General features: G+C 38.8%; 1 protein-coding gene across 6 annotated transcripts in view; it reads left to right on the top strand.

Annotated features, from left to right (window-relative positions):
- The window catches only part of ADAMTSL1 (ADAMTS like 1), an 890,060-nt gene that overhangs the window by 527,138 nt on the left and 346,642 nt on the right, over positions 1 to 16,280 (top strand). For all 6 annotated transcript variants that reach the window (XM_043567319.1, XM_043567318.1, XM_043567320.1 and 3 more), the window contains one exon: positions 15,873 to 16,000. In XM_043567319.1, the coding sequence (XP_043423254.1) occupies positions 15,873 to 16,000 (128 nt within the window). The remainder of the gene's footprint in view (positions 1 to 15,872; positions 16,001 to 16,280) is intronic.

Here is a 16,280-nt window from a genome sequence, read left to right on the forward strand (position 1 = left end):
CTACCACCACTCCAACTGTATCTACAGTTGTTTTGACTCACTGAGAGCCGTGCCACAGAGGAACTGACCTGGGCAAATCTGGAAGCACACTGAGACACCAGTTATGTGACATGTAGAGATGATGATAAGACAAGTCCAATTTACGGTACCAGCAGATGGCACAGAAAAGAGGGAACAGAAAGGAGATACATTGCAGAAATAAAATATATAGTACAGGCAATTGTTTGGGTATGTGTATGTGGATGGGGGGTGTGGAGATAAGGTGCAGCACAGAGAGGTTGATGCATTATTTCTGTGATGCATAGAAATGTTTATATATTTAAGTGTGTTAAGAGGAAGGATTGAGGACCCAGATAGTTGAGTTTGGTTTTGGACATGTTGACTTTAAGGTACTAACAAGGCATCCAGGTTAAGTGGAAATGGAATCCTGGAGATTAGGGAAGAGGAGTTTTTGTATATCACCTACAAAGAGAAGACAGTTCAAGGGAGGGAAAGTGGGCGAGATCAATAGGAGGGGAGAGAGAAAAGAACCCTGAGGATTCCAGCGTTTACCAGTCAGGATGAGTAAGAAAAGACAGGGGAGGAACAGGCCAGTAGTCACTGCCAAAGAAGCCAGGGGAGCATATCCCCCAGCAAGGTCTGAGAGAAGGCCAGGGGATGTGGTGAATTACAGGATCCTGATGAATTTCAGAGGAGCCACGTCACTCAAGTGGTGGGGCAGACGCCAGATCGCAAAGCGTTAAGGAATTCGGGGGTATTGAGGAAGCGGTGCCTTGGACATGGATTAGCCTTTCAAGAAGTTTAGAAGTGAAAGAGAAGGAGGCAGGAGACAGTTTAACTCTCACCACGGACACAGCGGAAAGTAAAGGCAGAAAACAAAAAGCAGGAGCCCTCAGATAAAAGTGAGCTTGGTTTTAATAAAAAGAAGAGAAAGCGCTTTAGTCTTATAGCTCAAAGAATGCTGATAGCAGCCGTGTGTGAAATTGATTTCTGAGGCCGCGCACCAGAGACAGAGAGGCTGTGAGGCAAATGGGGTAGTAAACCATGATTTAGCACCTTCACTTTCTGCGCTTATTACAAAACAGGCTTTAAAAAAAAGATGCCTGTGGTGTGCCTCAGCAATCTTGATATTGTCTGTGGCCAGGATCCATTTTAATATATTCCTGAGGCATTTTAGCGATTATAACATTTCTTTAGACATCAGTCTATTAACTTTTCACAGTGCTAAACATGGTTAATGCACTGCATGCACATATTATTTCTACCATTAAATAATGTGCGGAGGGAGAAAGAATTATTCTTGCTGGAAACCAAAAGATGACAGGCTCAAAATGCTTGCACATTGAAAGCAATAGAGAAGTTTTACAGATTCTCAGAGAAACAGTATTTGATTCTGCCTTATTGAGCCTTGAGGGTCAGAGAGGAGCTCACAAGAATCATAAAAACTTGTATTATGTTTCCTATGCTAATGAACCTTTAATAAGTGGCTTTGTGAATGGCTCCTTGACATTGTCATTTAATTTACAAATGAATGGAAGATTGTATTATCTCCCATATGTACAATGCTGAATGATGTTTTTCAATTATGATTTTAAAATGCTAACAGTACAGGGATAAATACCTTTCACAAACTTGACTGGGAGATAGGAAGAGAAACTGGCGTGTAGATGTCTCTAATCACCAATATTATTTTCTGTCTCAGTACAAGGAGGCCTATACTGTTTATAGATAATAATGACAAATTATAATTGACAAAGACAAATCCTTTTAGAAAACAAAAGTTTTTCTTACAGTGATTTAAAATAAGGAACGTCTGCAATCAATTTACTATGCACAATATTAAAGAAAAGTTACAGACTATTATGTTTATAAAATAAATGATTATTTAACTAGAGAATGCTTGCCCTGATTGCTATAGATACAACCAAAACTATATCAAGGCCATAGCAACTGACTCTATTGCTTTGATAAAGAACCTAATATATTGAAACTATATCTGTAAATCTAAATACTTAAAAGAAATAGCCACCAAGAGTTATACCGGTAGAGAACCACAATAACAGAGTTCTTATTCTAATAGAAAGTATGTCATGAAAATTACCCAGATAGCCAGTATAGTAGAAACATTATAAGAAGAAAACATTATTCCATAACACTTGGTTGGGGAATAGGTCAATACAGAAACTAAAAACTATCGTGGCGCCTGGGTGGTTCAGTCGGTTAAGCATCTGACTCATGATTTTGACTCAGGTCATGATGTCGTGGTTCCTGGGTTCAAGCCCTCCCCCCACTACATTGAGCTCTGTGCTGACAGCTTGGAGCCTGCTTATGATTCTCTGTCCCCATTCTATCTGCCCTTGCCCTTTTCTCTCTCAAAATCAATGAATAAACTTAAAAAACAATTTTTAAAGAAACTAAAAACTATCAAAGCTAACTTTTATCTCATCGTTCGGGAAACTTTTGCTTACTTGTATTTATTGATTTTTAAAAGCTAAATAGTACACATTAATAGAAAGTACAGAGTATAATTTATCATTTCTTTCATTATTGCGAAGTCACTTTAAGGATTTGGCAGAGGTTCCGGATGCTTTGTTAGCAAAGAAAAGGAGTCGCAAATAGAGAGTCTCTCTTTAAAGAATTGGTTACTTTTTAATAAAACAATTCTTACAGCTGAAGCAGTAGCATCATCTCTACTTGAATTTCATTTAACAATTGTACTGGTCAAGAGTTTCATAACTTAGCACTTTTATTTTGAAAATAATCTCGACATCAACTCTATGAGTTAAATCATGCAAACGTTCATGTCTTATTTTACAAGGTAGAAAATTGATTTGTAAATATGCTTAAGTAAGATAGTCTAGTTTAGAATCACAGACATTTTTCTGGCTAGGGATGTCTTAGAAAATGGCCAAAATTTCTTCTTGTAGAAATGACTGAAACTGAGGCACCGAGAGCTAAGTTGCCTAAAATGCCACAATGGCAAAGTCAAAGCGTGTCAAAAATAGTGCAATGGCTAAGACCCGAATCCTATATTAAGCCTCTGTCCCTCTTTAGAAGTTTTGCCATTGGTATTGCTCGTGTCCATTCTCTGAAATATTTTAAAAATAAAAGTGCTTACCAAAAAAAGCAGTTAACCACTAAGCACTCACTGAATGTTGATATCTGTGTCAAGCCCTGTGTTAGACATTAGGGGTGTGGGGCTAAGTATCACATACTCCCTACCTTTGAGAGTTCATATCAGTATTTTGCCTCTATTAGTTTCTTTTAAATGTCAGAGCTCTGTAATTTAAATGTTTAGATTTGTTTTTACATGGGATCTAATGGAAACATGTTCTTCCCCGTCCAGAACACTTACTTTAAAATTTGTATTGAATTCTGCTTCTATCAGATCATTTTCCCTGATTAATTCTGGTCAACATTAAATTTTTCTGTGATCTGTGGTTATCTCTGGTGTGCTAAGTTTTGCCTTTGTGAAAATATGATTTAATAAATAGTCTTTATTTTTTTATAGGTAAAAGCCTATGCTTTTAATCAAGTCAGGACCCCTTCACCCACCTTTCTTCCCTCCCTCCTCCTCCTGGTACACTAGTCTTCACAAAGCCTTACTGCCTGAGTCCTGCAGAAAGGCTGACTAATGTGTCCTCAGTGATGAGGGTGCTTTGGCAGATAGGCATCTAGCACTTGGGTTAGGCCAGATTAAGGCAAGATGTGACAGGTTAATCATCTTTCACCTTTACACATTTTGGATAAATTTAAAGTTAGCATAAAAAGACATACTAATAAGAAGAAATGTGACTGTCTTTCCTTTTCCATGGGTCATATGATTTTTTTTCTCTTTCATTCCCTTGCCTGTCTGCAGGTTTTGTATCCACACACACACACACACACACACACACACACACATATTTCCTCCTCTGTCTTTAGAGAATCTACATGTATATGAATGAGAGTAAAAGCTGACAGCCGTTATGAATTAGACACTCAACTGCAACTTGTCCTAGCCTGTCTTGTGTTAATTATTCATTCAACGAATATGCACAGAGGCCGATTACATATCCGGTGTACTGGGAGTACAAAGGCATATTCATCTTTGTCACGGCCCTTAAGAAACATACAATCCCTTCCTGGGAATGGATGTGTAAACAAGTGACTACAGCACAGTGGCTGATAAATGCTAAAACAGCCATGTGTATAAAGTCCTAGCAACGTGCTCCAGTTAACACAGTGATTGATTCTACTGGAGATCAGAGAACGTTTCACGGGAAGATGGCACCAGAGCTGCATCTCAAAGCAGGAGCAGGTGTGCGCAAGTCAGAAAAAGTAAAAAGAGGCGAGGAAGATGGAGAGGAGGGAGGGCTAGGCTGTAGCAGGACCACAAACAGAGTATTAGAGGTCCTCAAGCAGCTTGTCCAACAGGGCAGCGGTGCCCAATCCCCAGAGTGCAGAGGACACACATGACCAGGAACAGCAGAAATCAGTCTAGCACATTGATTTAGGGTCAAGTTAGGAAGAGTGTTATGTGCTACACTAATAATTTGGCCTTTATCCCATACGCAGTGGTTCTTAACCCTTTTTGGAGAGTCCAGTGAAAGCTAGGAATCCTCTTTTCAGAAGTATGATAATAATGAACATATACCCAGAATGTCACATACAGTTTCTCAGTCCTCATAGCACATCTGGAATCCATTACTGGACACCACCGGCTACAGGCATGGAACCACAGAAAGTCTCTTAGCAGAGAGTGAACAGCCTAGTTTTGTGTTCTCGAAAGATAACTAGCCGCAGTGTGGAGTACAGACTAGATGGAGGTCAAAACATCCGATGAGAAGCCTGTTGCAAAATGCCAGGCATGAGGCCTTAGAACCAGAATGAAGGCAGTGCAGGGAAGGATGGAGAGCATAGGAATGGAAACAAAGGCACTTCATAAATGGAATTGATAAGGTTTGGTGTCTGATTAAAGGTAGATGTTGAGCATCAAGTATTTGGTTATTGCTTGCGTTTATCTTACTTCCACACTAAAGCATAAATCCTCTGAAAGGTGTCGCTGCGCCAGGCTGGACCTGGGAGTGAGCAGAAGCAGAAACATAAACATGTAGGATTGAAACTTAACATTTCATGAGAAAACAAGTCCCTCCACCAAGCAGGAGGCAGAGGTGTATGGGGTAGTGAGCTCTGGGACTGATGGACAATTGCTGGTAGACACTGAGAAGCAGGGAAGGACCTGTTGAAATTGGCAAATCTGGATGGGAGACAATCATGTCAGAGCAGCAAGTCAACTTGCTGGTTGTCATCTGTGCCTTCCTTACAAGACTTCCTATCCCCAGAGCATCTAGTGGAGTATAGACACTGAAGAAATCTGTTGACTATCTATATTAAGCAATTATGATGCTTCTGGATGGCGGCGATGCTTGATTTGCCTTACATTGGTTATGGGAAAATATTATCAGGACCATAAGTAGACCCTCAATTTGATTTATTGTCAAATACCAAAACTTGTGAAACTATTCCAGTTATTCAAGCTTTTACCTATGGCTACAGGTTAAAACCAGAGGGGAATGCTACCAATTGAAGATTCAGAGATATGGTCATTGAGATAGCTGTTGCTTTTTAAAAAGTGTATCTGAGTTACAGGTGTAGTGTTTTTGACAAAATTCATTTACTTGTGTGGAAGAGCTGGGGTGGTGGCAGATATTTGAACTGGAGAAAAGAAGTCCCAGAATTCGACACCACTTGGAAATTTTAAGGAACCAGGTCTTTCTCTCTCTGCCCCCATTTTTGTTCCCCTTCTTTTATACCCCACCGCGCCCCATGCTTATGCCATGCCCTACGTATGTTTTTGAGAAACGATGACAAGTAAACGAGTAATCTAGGATTTGAAACAGAACATACTTCCAAAGCCTTTCACCATTATGAAATATTTGTCCAGATGTCTTACACTTTCTTCTAAATGACATGCATAATAATTATTTCACTGATCACTGTAAGCAGCTCACAAAGGAAAGCACAGTCCCTGCCTCAAAGAATTTGCAGTCTAATTGGGAAGATAATGGGTGTGTAAAATGATAATCCTGAAGAGCTACCACATCTTGTTTCAAATGTAATTCATTCCGTACTAGTTCTTGCCAATTGATAATGCCTGGATGGGATATCAACTAACTGCAGATTAAGCAGGATGTTGAGATAGTGGAGAGCTTGGCATTCTTTTATAGTCTGTGGATATGGGAAGTGAATGCAAGCAAAAGTAGAAACAAGAAGGTAGAAAAGAAAAAAACATGTAATATTGAGTAAGGACAATGTTTTAGATTTCAATTCCAAACACTCATCCTGCAATATCCAAATGGCACATGAGAGAGCACCCAATGGTGAGCGTAGAAACAGAACCTAAATGACACTCCAAGTCCTATGAAGCTTCATTCAGAATCAAGGCAGCACATTTTTTTCTTGGCCCAGATGACACCATGGTCAACCAAGGAAGAGTGAGGGAAGTTCTAAAATCAGAGACTTGATATTGGTAAGAACTGATCATTTTTTTCCAGCTTCTCTATTATCAACTACAATTTGAGTTTTTGTTCATCAGACTCCAAGCCATATTAACTTATTAACTTTCCAGTTTCCGCAACGAGTCACAAAGTGAGCCTTTTCTCTGTCAGGAATTCTTTCTCCATGATTCCAAACCCCAACATGTGCTTTCCAGAGCCTCAGATGTTTCGTTAGTTCTACAGATGTTTTGTAAATGCATTTCAGCAGAATTTGCCAGGGCTGCAGAAAGAATCTATGGCTGATTAGAGTCACAATTTGGACAGGGCTCGAGTTAGATGAGATGGAACCGGAAACCGAAACTTCTAACTGGCTCACCAGGAAGTCAGGAATCCACAAAAAGAGTGGAGAAGGAATTCCATTTCAGGGGGTGTTTCAAATATGCCTATTTTGGGGAGTGGAGGGGTGTGGAAGCCCAGGAGATGATTCTTCCCTGTTTTCCTTGGTGCTTGGCCTGCATATTATTTTCCACTGGAGATTTTTATTTTCTAAGTATAGAAAAAACAGCAACCAAGACAAACTGCTTTATTTTCAGAATTCCAGGTAAAATGACCTTTTTTCACAGTTGAGGTGAAACAGTATAAAGGCTTTGAAATATCCCCACAAATGCAGAGGGTCAAGAATGCGATGACTGTCAGCACAAACTTGGGCATAAGTGGTTTTTTAAAATTACTACAGTTTGTACAGGATACAATTCTCCTATTGTCTGATTTTCCTTTGTGAAAGACATGGAGTTACTCGTTTCAGCCTTCTGCTCTTAACTGAGCTGCCTCTAGGTTCAGAGGCTATTAAATTAAAGAATATTATTATAGAACATATATTAAATATTATATATCTATATATAATATATGCTCTATCTATATTATATAGATATGTATTATATATATATTATTTACCTATAATATATACTATATATTATATCTATATTATATTTCTATAATATATACTATATATCATATCATACTATATATCTATAATATATACTATATAGTATATATTATATATATTGTTGATAATAGATACTATATATCTATATATAATCTTATGTATATATAATCTATTTTTATAGATATATAATATAGATATAATATACACATACATAATATTCTATTATATAGATATATACACACATGTACATGTATTAAACAAAGCAGAGTATTAAAACAAAGCAGAGCATTTCTATTTGCTAAGTTTATGCTTTTAAAGTAATAGAAACTGACAGTGATAGAATATTTTACTATGCTTTTTCTTGAGATGAGCCGATTCAAAACACTCAATGACCAGTTGCAAATTTCCTGAATACTGATCTTTGCTCAAATCAGCAATTATTGATTTTAATTCAGCTGGCTGTGAAATTGTGTTCGGGTGGAGCTCTCCAAAATGCCCAGAGGTTTCTGCAGCAGTTTCTTAGATGAGCTGTAATCTGGCCTTGTCCTTGGATAGAATACAAAAAAAATCAAGTTACCATAGCTCTGAAATGAAAATTGCACTGAAGCATTTGACATCGAGCAGAGTCAGGTTTTTGTTTCCTAAAAAGTAATGAAGCTGTCTTAATTCTATCTCCAAGCTGTTATTCCAAGATTGAGAAACAATTCTGAGGACATAATAATTTTTTAAAAGAAAAGCAACATTAGTTCTTGTCATTCTATAAAAAAAATTTTTTATGTACTGAGAGACACCATTTAAAAATGGAAAGGAAGGTCAGAATGTGAAGCTAGTCAGAACAAAAGGTGGTCAGATAACAGGTGTAAAGCCTAGCTGGACCAGGTACTGACTGTGTGACTTGTCAGGGGAGCGATGTGTATATTCGTGGCAGAGATGAAATAATTAACACTAACATGTCAGAAACTATATCCAGTACTTTGTGTACATTCTCTTGGTTAGCCTTCACAGTCACCCTACTAAGAGAAGTATCAATGTTGCCCTTTTACAGATGAAGAAACTCTGCTCAAAGAGATCTGACAATGTGCTGAAGGCAAGTTGACCAATATACGACTAGTAAAGTCTGTCTGAGACCCACAGCCAAGTTCTTTCTTCTACACAATGATAGAGGTTGTTCAACCTCTCTAAGCCTCAATTTACTTGCTAGTAAAATAAGGGGGGAAAATCCAAACTGACATGGCTCAATGGGAGGATTAAATACGATAATTTGGGTAAATTCTGGTATACTTCCTGGCACATAGGTACTTAATAAATCCCAGCCAGCATTTTTTCCTCACCAGTAACCCTCCAGGCTTAGGTACAATTAGGTGCCCTCATAGGAATGTGAAAGGGGTGTGCCCATGAGCGCACGTGCACAGTGGAAGAAAGAGGAAGACAGGTACCCAAAATCTTTCCGAGGTCTGCATAGTTTTTACACCACGTGAACTGACTTTTCTCCTCGGTAGCAAGGGACAGACTTCATGCAGTGGCCTCTGAAAGACTGTGCACTGTGTCACTGGCAGTTCATCATATCCCCCAGCAGTGCAGCTATGATAAGAACCAGATGATCTGAATTTCCTAAGTAAAGCCAGCAGCAAATATCTGGGAAAGCGCATGCCTCAGTATCCACACGCTCTGCTTTTTAAGAAAGTACATCAAAAAGCTAATGGACTTTTACAAGAGCCCAGTTACAGCTTAATATCTATAAGCTCTCAGATCAGGGAATCACAACCCCTACCATGTAAAGTTGGTGGCAGAACCAGTATTCCAAATTATCAAAGAAGCCAAAGATTAGATAAGATTTAGAGAGACCTGATATGTATAGAGGAGTTAAAAATGGAATCCGCAGATTCATTTCCAAAGCTTGGTACGTGGACAGGATGTTTCCGTGTATAGACTTCTCCATTTTGCATGGGCTCACCACAGAAAAATGGTCCTCTCATCACTGGGTGGGGGGGGGGGGGAGCTGCCCCTCTTTTTAATTTAGAGGGATGTGACTTCCATTTGTACAGTCACATGCACAGCTCCAGATGGCTTAAGCTAAATGCTGTCGCAGAGGAGAGGAAAACCAGAGACTCAGGTGACTTTTTGCTGATCTTGAAATAGTAAGAAGGGCTCTTTGCCTCATCCCATAACCCACTTTGCTACATTTGAAGATCTGTTGATTTTGAAAAACACTTCGCTTATAATGTAACTTCATCTGTTATATAACTTCAAATTTACAAAAACCTATCACCCATTTCCTCAGGACCTATTTCCATTTTTATTTAGTTCCATACAGCTTGACCTCTTATTACAACGTTTAGAAAAAAAAATTTTCCAAGGCCTCTGTATATATATTAATAGAACTCCAGAGTCTTTAAAAAATTTTTTTTAAGTTTATTTATTTTGAGAGAGAGAGAGAGACAGCATGAGCAGGGGAGGGGCAGAGAGAGAGAGAGAATTTGAAGCAGGCTCCACACTGTTAGTATGCAACCCATTGCAGGGCTTGGAATCATGAACTGCGAGATCATGACCTGAGCCAAAACCGAGTCCGGCAGTTGGCCGACTGAGCCACCCAGACACGCTCAGAACTCCAGAGTCTTTTGATTGCTAATTTGTGCTTCACCCTACAACATTGTTCATAAGTCCCTGATAACCTGTCCGGTGAAAGAGGCTTCTGGATAAAGTGGTACATAGGTGGTCATTCTAAGGTTCATCTATTAGATGGTGAGATGCAGGGAACTCTTACTTTATGTGATTACTCCAACTGCTTAACTACTTATAGCTTTCAGGTTTAAAGCTGTTCACCTGGGACTTGGTTATTGATCTTAAAGCAATTGGCTATGAAATCAACCGCAAAACTATCAGGTGAAAACCACATTTAGGTAAACCAGCAATGATGAGGAAATGACACCATTATGAGGTTGATGAATTTATGGAAGCTATTCTAATCCTCTTCTAATATTCCTAGGAAGTATATGATGATCTGTGGCCAAAGCCTGCCTTCCATGCTGTTGTCATTGACTGAGGCTTGGCACCTCTTAACTGGACAGAACAATGGGTGGATGGGCCCGGGGAATCGATTACTGAATTTTCTTACAAGAAAGTAGTTGATTTAAGAGTCGTCGTCAATGTTACATTCAAAGGTCATCATGTGGCATCAAAGATCTAGAAATAGCTAGTCTTTTTCTAAATTGAATAACTCAAGGCAAATACTCAATTTTCAAGAATTATAGAGCCAAAAACTCAGTCCTTTTTTCTCTCAGTGTTCACTGGATTTCTAAAATGTTGGCTCACAAAAAGTGCTGATTGTCCATTTTAACCCATCCAATAACTACAAAGTAAACTAAGTGCTACAAAAAGATAGGATTTGTAATGGACTTTTCCCTCAAGTTTAATATCAGATGCAGTATTGACCATTTTGGATAAGTCCACTGGTGAAACACTGGCTTAAATACAGAATTTAATAGCCATTCTTCAGTTCTCAGTCAATTCATAGTAAATGACCATCATCTCACCTGACACACTGTTGCTGCAATTCCCCGAAGTGGGGTCATGGGTAATCCCTTGGTCACTGTGTTTCACAGCATCCATGATCTTGCTTCTGAGATACTGAGATTGAAACACTACACTTATGTGACAGAAATCAAATTGGAAAGCGTTGACTGAGGTATATTTTAAAAGCTTAGAATTTTGGTTTCAGAAGTAATCATCGTTGCTTTTAGGCAACTCATTATCTAGACCTTATTATTTTTGCCTCATTTTCTCTTGCTAGATGCAACTCAAAGCTAACACTTTAAAAACAAAATGCTACTGTGGAGAGGAATGCACATTTCAAAATAAGAGAAAATAAGCTCGAGTCCCATCTGGACCAGGCACAAAAGTTGTTTATACTGAAGGCCTTCTTAAAAACCATAATAAGCAAATGCTGGTAGGTCTTAAATGACCCGAAAGGCATTGCTGAATTGTCATTTCTGGTTATAGATGTAAAAATCTGGCACAGTAAAAGAGGGGGAAAATCACTTTACTGTCTCTAACATTAAACATTGATTCAGTTGACATGAATTATGTTTATTCCACTTGCTAAAAGACACCTTGGAGATGGTTCCAGTTTGAGAAAAAAGGCCCACAACTTGCTTCTGAGTCTGCGTGTGATCTCTTTCAGAGCACTGTGGGCTCTTCCTATGTCTGGTTGTGCTGAAACTTGTAACTTGTGATGAGGTAAGATACAACCTCACTTTAGATGGAAAAGGTACGTGAAAAATACCAAACAACTTTAGCACAGAGTTTGGAACAATTTACTTCTCTAGAAAAACAAATTCTCAACTATATATTATTTCCAAAACAGCTTATCCAGAGAGCAGCCAGAGGGAAACCTCCCAAGGATTTGGCATTCTGGTGTTCTTATCTCACACGGAAATGGAGTTCACATGTGAATACCGTGTGTGTATTTATTTTTTTCGGTTGTAGTAACTGGATGGTATCATAATTTGTAATCACTCATCTTGCTCTTAATTATTTCATGAATCCTAGCATTTGTGATTTTGCTTTTCATCTCAGACTTATTTAATTTGAATAAAATGAGGGACATGGTATTGTACAAATGTATGTTTGTCACACAAGTCATTACCGCATCCAGCAAATACCATAACTCTCTCAACAGAACTTCTTCCAGTCATACAGAGAAAACTAAAAGGGAGCCAGAAGATGCACAGTAAACTGTTCAAAAATCTGAAGAATGAATTTAATGGGTGTATGGACAATGTATACTTCATTGCCAAAGAGTCTTTTCTCCTTCAGTATTTAATTAAGCTCTGGAAACAGAGTGCCCCATATTGCCTTGATTAGAGGTTGATTTTATTAATCCTAAAAACCAGGTTTTGGAGCTCAGTAAATGCTTCCTTTAGAAAGAACATACTTTGGGGTAACCAGTGTGTTTCTGTTACCCATTCTATTCCACATTTTAGAGGAGCCTCTAACTACTGACAGATCATATCACCAGGCAAATGTAATATGGCAGGTGGCTGGAAAGTTCTGCTGTGGGAAAGTCAGAGTTTTCAGGGAGATGATGCCTTAAGAGTCTAGAGTCTCCACTAAACTCAGCAGGAAAAGCACTAGTACCTTCCCAGAGTACCTCCTGTAACCTTTCAGAGTACATCTATGTTTATAAATTATGGTAACAATTAATAGTATCAATAAAAGCCATTAATGCTTAGTGTATGTATATATTATTGTGATAAAATTTATAAAATTTACCATTTTAATCATTTTTAAGTATACTGTTCAGTGACATTAAGTATATTCACGCCGTTGTACAACCATCACCACGATCCATCTCCAGAAATCTCTTCATTTTCCTGAACTGGAACTCTGTACTCATTAAAAATAATTGCCCATTCCTCCTGTCCCCCTACCCCTGGCAACCACCATTCTACTTTCCGTCTCTATGGATCTGGCTACTCCACACACCTCATCTAAGTGGAACCACACAATATTTGTCCTTTTGTATCTGCCTTATATCTCTTAGTATGATATCTTCAGTGTTCGTTCATGTTGTAGCATGGGTCAGAATTTCCATCCCTTTAAGGCTGGATAATATTTTGTTGTGTGTATATATATCACATTCTAGTTATCCATTCATCCACTGATGGACATTTGGGTTGTTACAACCTTACGTGATTTTTATATTTGATTATTTTAATTCTCACAATACTAGTGTTTATTATCCTTATTTTCTGATTAGAAAACTGAAGGATAAGGAGGTCACAGCTAAGAAGCTCTGGAGCCAGGATTCTACTCCAGGTTGAGTAGGTCCTTCAGTCCCTTCTCTTTACTACTATGCTAGCCTGTGCTAGCCCTTTGCAAATGATTTATGAATTTAAATAAAGCTTCCATCACTTACGTAAGCCTTGATACAACACTCTGAGGTGAGGTTTCTGACTTAACTTGTCCAGATTTTAAAAGCCCCAAGGAGGGGCACCTCGATGGCTCAGTCAGTTTGAGCTTCCAACTCTTGATTTCAGTTCAGGTCATGATCACAAAGTTGTGGGATCAAGCCCCAGGTCAAGCTCTGTGCTAAATGTGGAGCCTGCTTAGGATTCTCTCTCTCTCTCTCTCTCTCTCTCTCTCTCTCTCTCTCTCTCTCTCTCTCGTTCTGCCCCTCCTCCCCACTCACATGCGCGCTCTCTCTCTCTCTCTCTCTCTCTCTCAAATAAAAAAAAAAAACTAAAAAAAACATTTAAAAGGTCCAAGGAGTCGCCAGTGTGACAACAGAGCCCCATAGCAACTGATCTACAAAGAAGCTCATTACTACAAAATAAACAGTTTTCTGAAGGGCTAGAGGATGTTCTCTTCTTTTTCAGGAACCCCTCCTGTGTGGATGATATAACCTTGAGTATAACTAGGTAGGGCATGAGAAAGTAATTAAAAATAAAAATAATAACAACAGCAATAACAATCTGAGTTATCATTGTAGACCTCATATACACTGGTGACCTCATTTACATTATCTCAAGTTCCCACAATGCTTTGTAAGAGGTTACATTCCTGTTGCCTTCACATCCCAACCTTTCCCGGCATTCCACATCCCTGTGCTCTCTCTTCTGAGACAAAACTGAAGGTGACATTGTCATATTGTCTAACATGCCTATTTTCTTTCAGGTTTGTTTTTTCCAAATTTAAATTTGAAATTTTAATTTTTTCAGAAGTATGTCCTTGATTGATATAAGAAGATACCATCTTTTTGTTAATGTTTGTTTATTTTTGAGAGAGAGGTGGGGGGGGGGGACAGAGAGAGAGGGAGACAGAGGTTCTGAAGTGGGCTGTGCACTGACAACAGAGAGCCTGACGCAGAGCTCAAACTCAGGAGCCGTGAAATCGTGACCTGAGCCGAAGTCGGAGGCTTAACCAACTAAGCCACCCAGGCAGCCCCGAGAAGATACCATCTGTAATGTTTGAATATTGTGCTTGATTTACTCAGTAAAATAATTTGGCCCCAGTTCACATTAGCTATTTGTAGAACTGTTGCTATGGACTGAATTGTGCCCTGCACCGCAATTCATACATTAAAGTCCTAACCCCCAATGTGATGGTATATGTAGATGAGGCCTTTGGGAGATAATCAGTTTAGATAAGTTCATGAAAGGGGTCTCTCATGATGGGATTCATGTCCTTAGAAGAAGAGACACCAGAGAGCTACTCTGTCTTCTCTCTGTCTGTCCATGCTCATACAAAGTGGAGGTCGTGTGAGCACACAGTAAGAAGGCTGCCTTCTGCAGCCCAAGGGAAAAGCTCATACCAGCAGCTACCCATGCTGGCACCCTGTTCTCTGACTTTCAGCTTCCAGAACTATGAGAAAATAAATTTTTGTTTTTTAAGCCACCCAGTCTGGTATTTTGTTATGGCAGCTTAAGCAGACTAATACAACTGTATTATTACGTATATTATTATTAATACCACTGTATTATTACGTATATATGACATTCTCGATTTATCATAACATAATTATTGGTAATATTTATTAGTGCTTTACTCTGAAACTTATCCTAGGCTAAGTTCATTTAACTTATCTTCTTCTATAGTGTGTGTGTGTGTGTGTGTGTGTGTGTGTGCATGTAGTGTCATGGTTATAATATTATCCCCATTTTATAGAAAGGGAAATTTTAGTGTAGGCAGGTGGTAATTTAATTGTTCAGGGACACCTAGTAAAATCCATATCCAACCCAGGCAATTTCTAACTCTAGAGATTATTCTATGAACTATGGCACATATTTTATCTTTGACTCTTATGAGAAATGTGAAGTTCAACATGGAGACCCGCATATACCAATTTTCTATACAGTAGGTACAGATTTCACTAGGAAGCCTTTCAGTAACAAGCAGATCTATTTGTCAAGAGGCAATCCCTGCATTACTAAAGTTACTTCATGCAGTTGTTGTAATTAACAAGTCTGAAATCTGGAAATGATGTTGCTCGATTAAAAAAATTGTGAATTGTATAAAATGTTAAAATTTGGAAGGTAATGCTGATATGCACATTACAAGCTTCTCAGAGCAGAAGCATATCTGAGAGAAGTTTCTCTGTTTTCACAAAGAGGTAGTAGATGAGTAGACTTATGAACCCAAGGCAAAATCATGACTTCAGTGCAAAATGTGACTTCAATTTAACTTCCCCTCACCCAGATTCTTTATTCTTGCCCCCTTTTCTATTTGCTCCATTATGCAGATCCCTTGTTCCTTTCAGTCATGGCCCAGGGTCTCTAAACTCAAATAGTCCTCTCCCCAAACACATTATTCAACTGGAAAGAATCTAATAAATGTTTTCATCTCCAGCAAGGCTATCATATTCAGACATACAAAAGGCCCACACTTTAGGACACATGTTTCAGGGTTCAATGGGGACATGACACTGACCATTCTCTTTTTCCTCACAGAGCTCCAGGACAGCACGCTCTGAGGAGGACCGGGATGGCTTGTGGGACGCTTGGGGCCCATGGAGTGAATGCTCACGCACCTGTGGTGGAGGGGCCTCCTACTCTCTGAGACGCTGCCTCAGCAACAAGTAAGTCCTGCATCCCAGATGGTAGGGAGTTTGTAAGGCCCATATGTAGTAGGTTCAATGCATACTTTTGTGGTTGGGGTTATTAAGACCATTTTGTTGCACACAAATCTGGATGGAAGAAAGGTACAAAGAATTAAATATGTGCATCTCCAGCTAGGTTATTTATATACTCTTATATGATAAGTGATATAGAACTTATCTCATTTACAGAGGAAATGTTGTCTATTTTCATATTAGAACTAGAAGGTTGATTTATAAGTAGAAATGGACCATAATATAT

The sequence above is a fragment of the Prionailurus bengalensis genome, chromosome D4 (assembly GCF_016509475.1).
Source record: "Prionailurus bengalensis isolate Pbe53 chromosome D4, Fcat_Pben_1.1_paternal_pri, whole genome shotgun sequence".
Classification (NCBI taxonomy): Eukaryota; Metazoa; Chordata; class Mammalia; order Carnivora; family Felidae; genus Prionailurus; species Prionailurus bengalensis.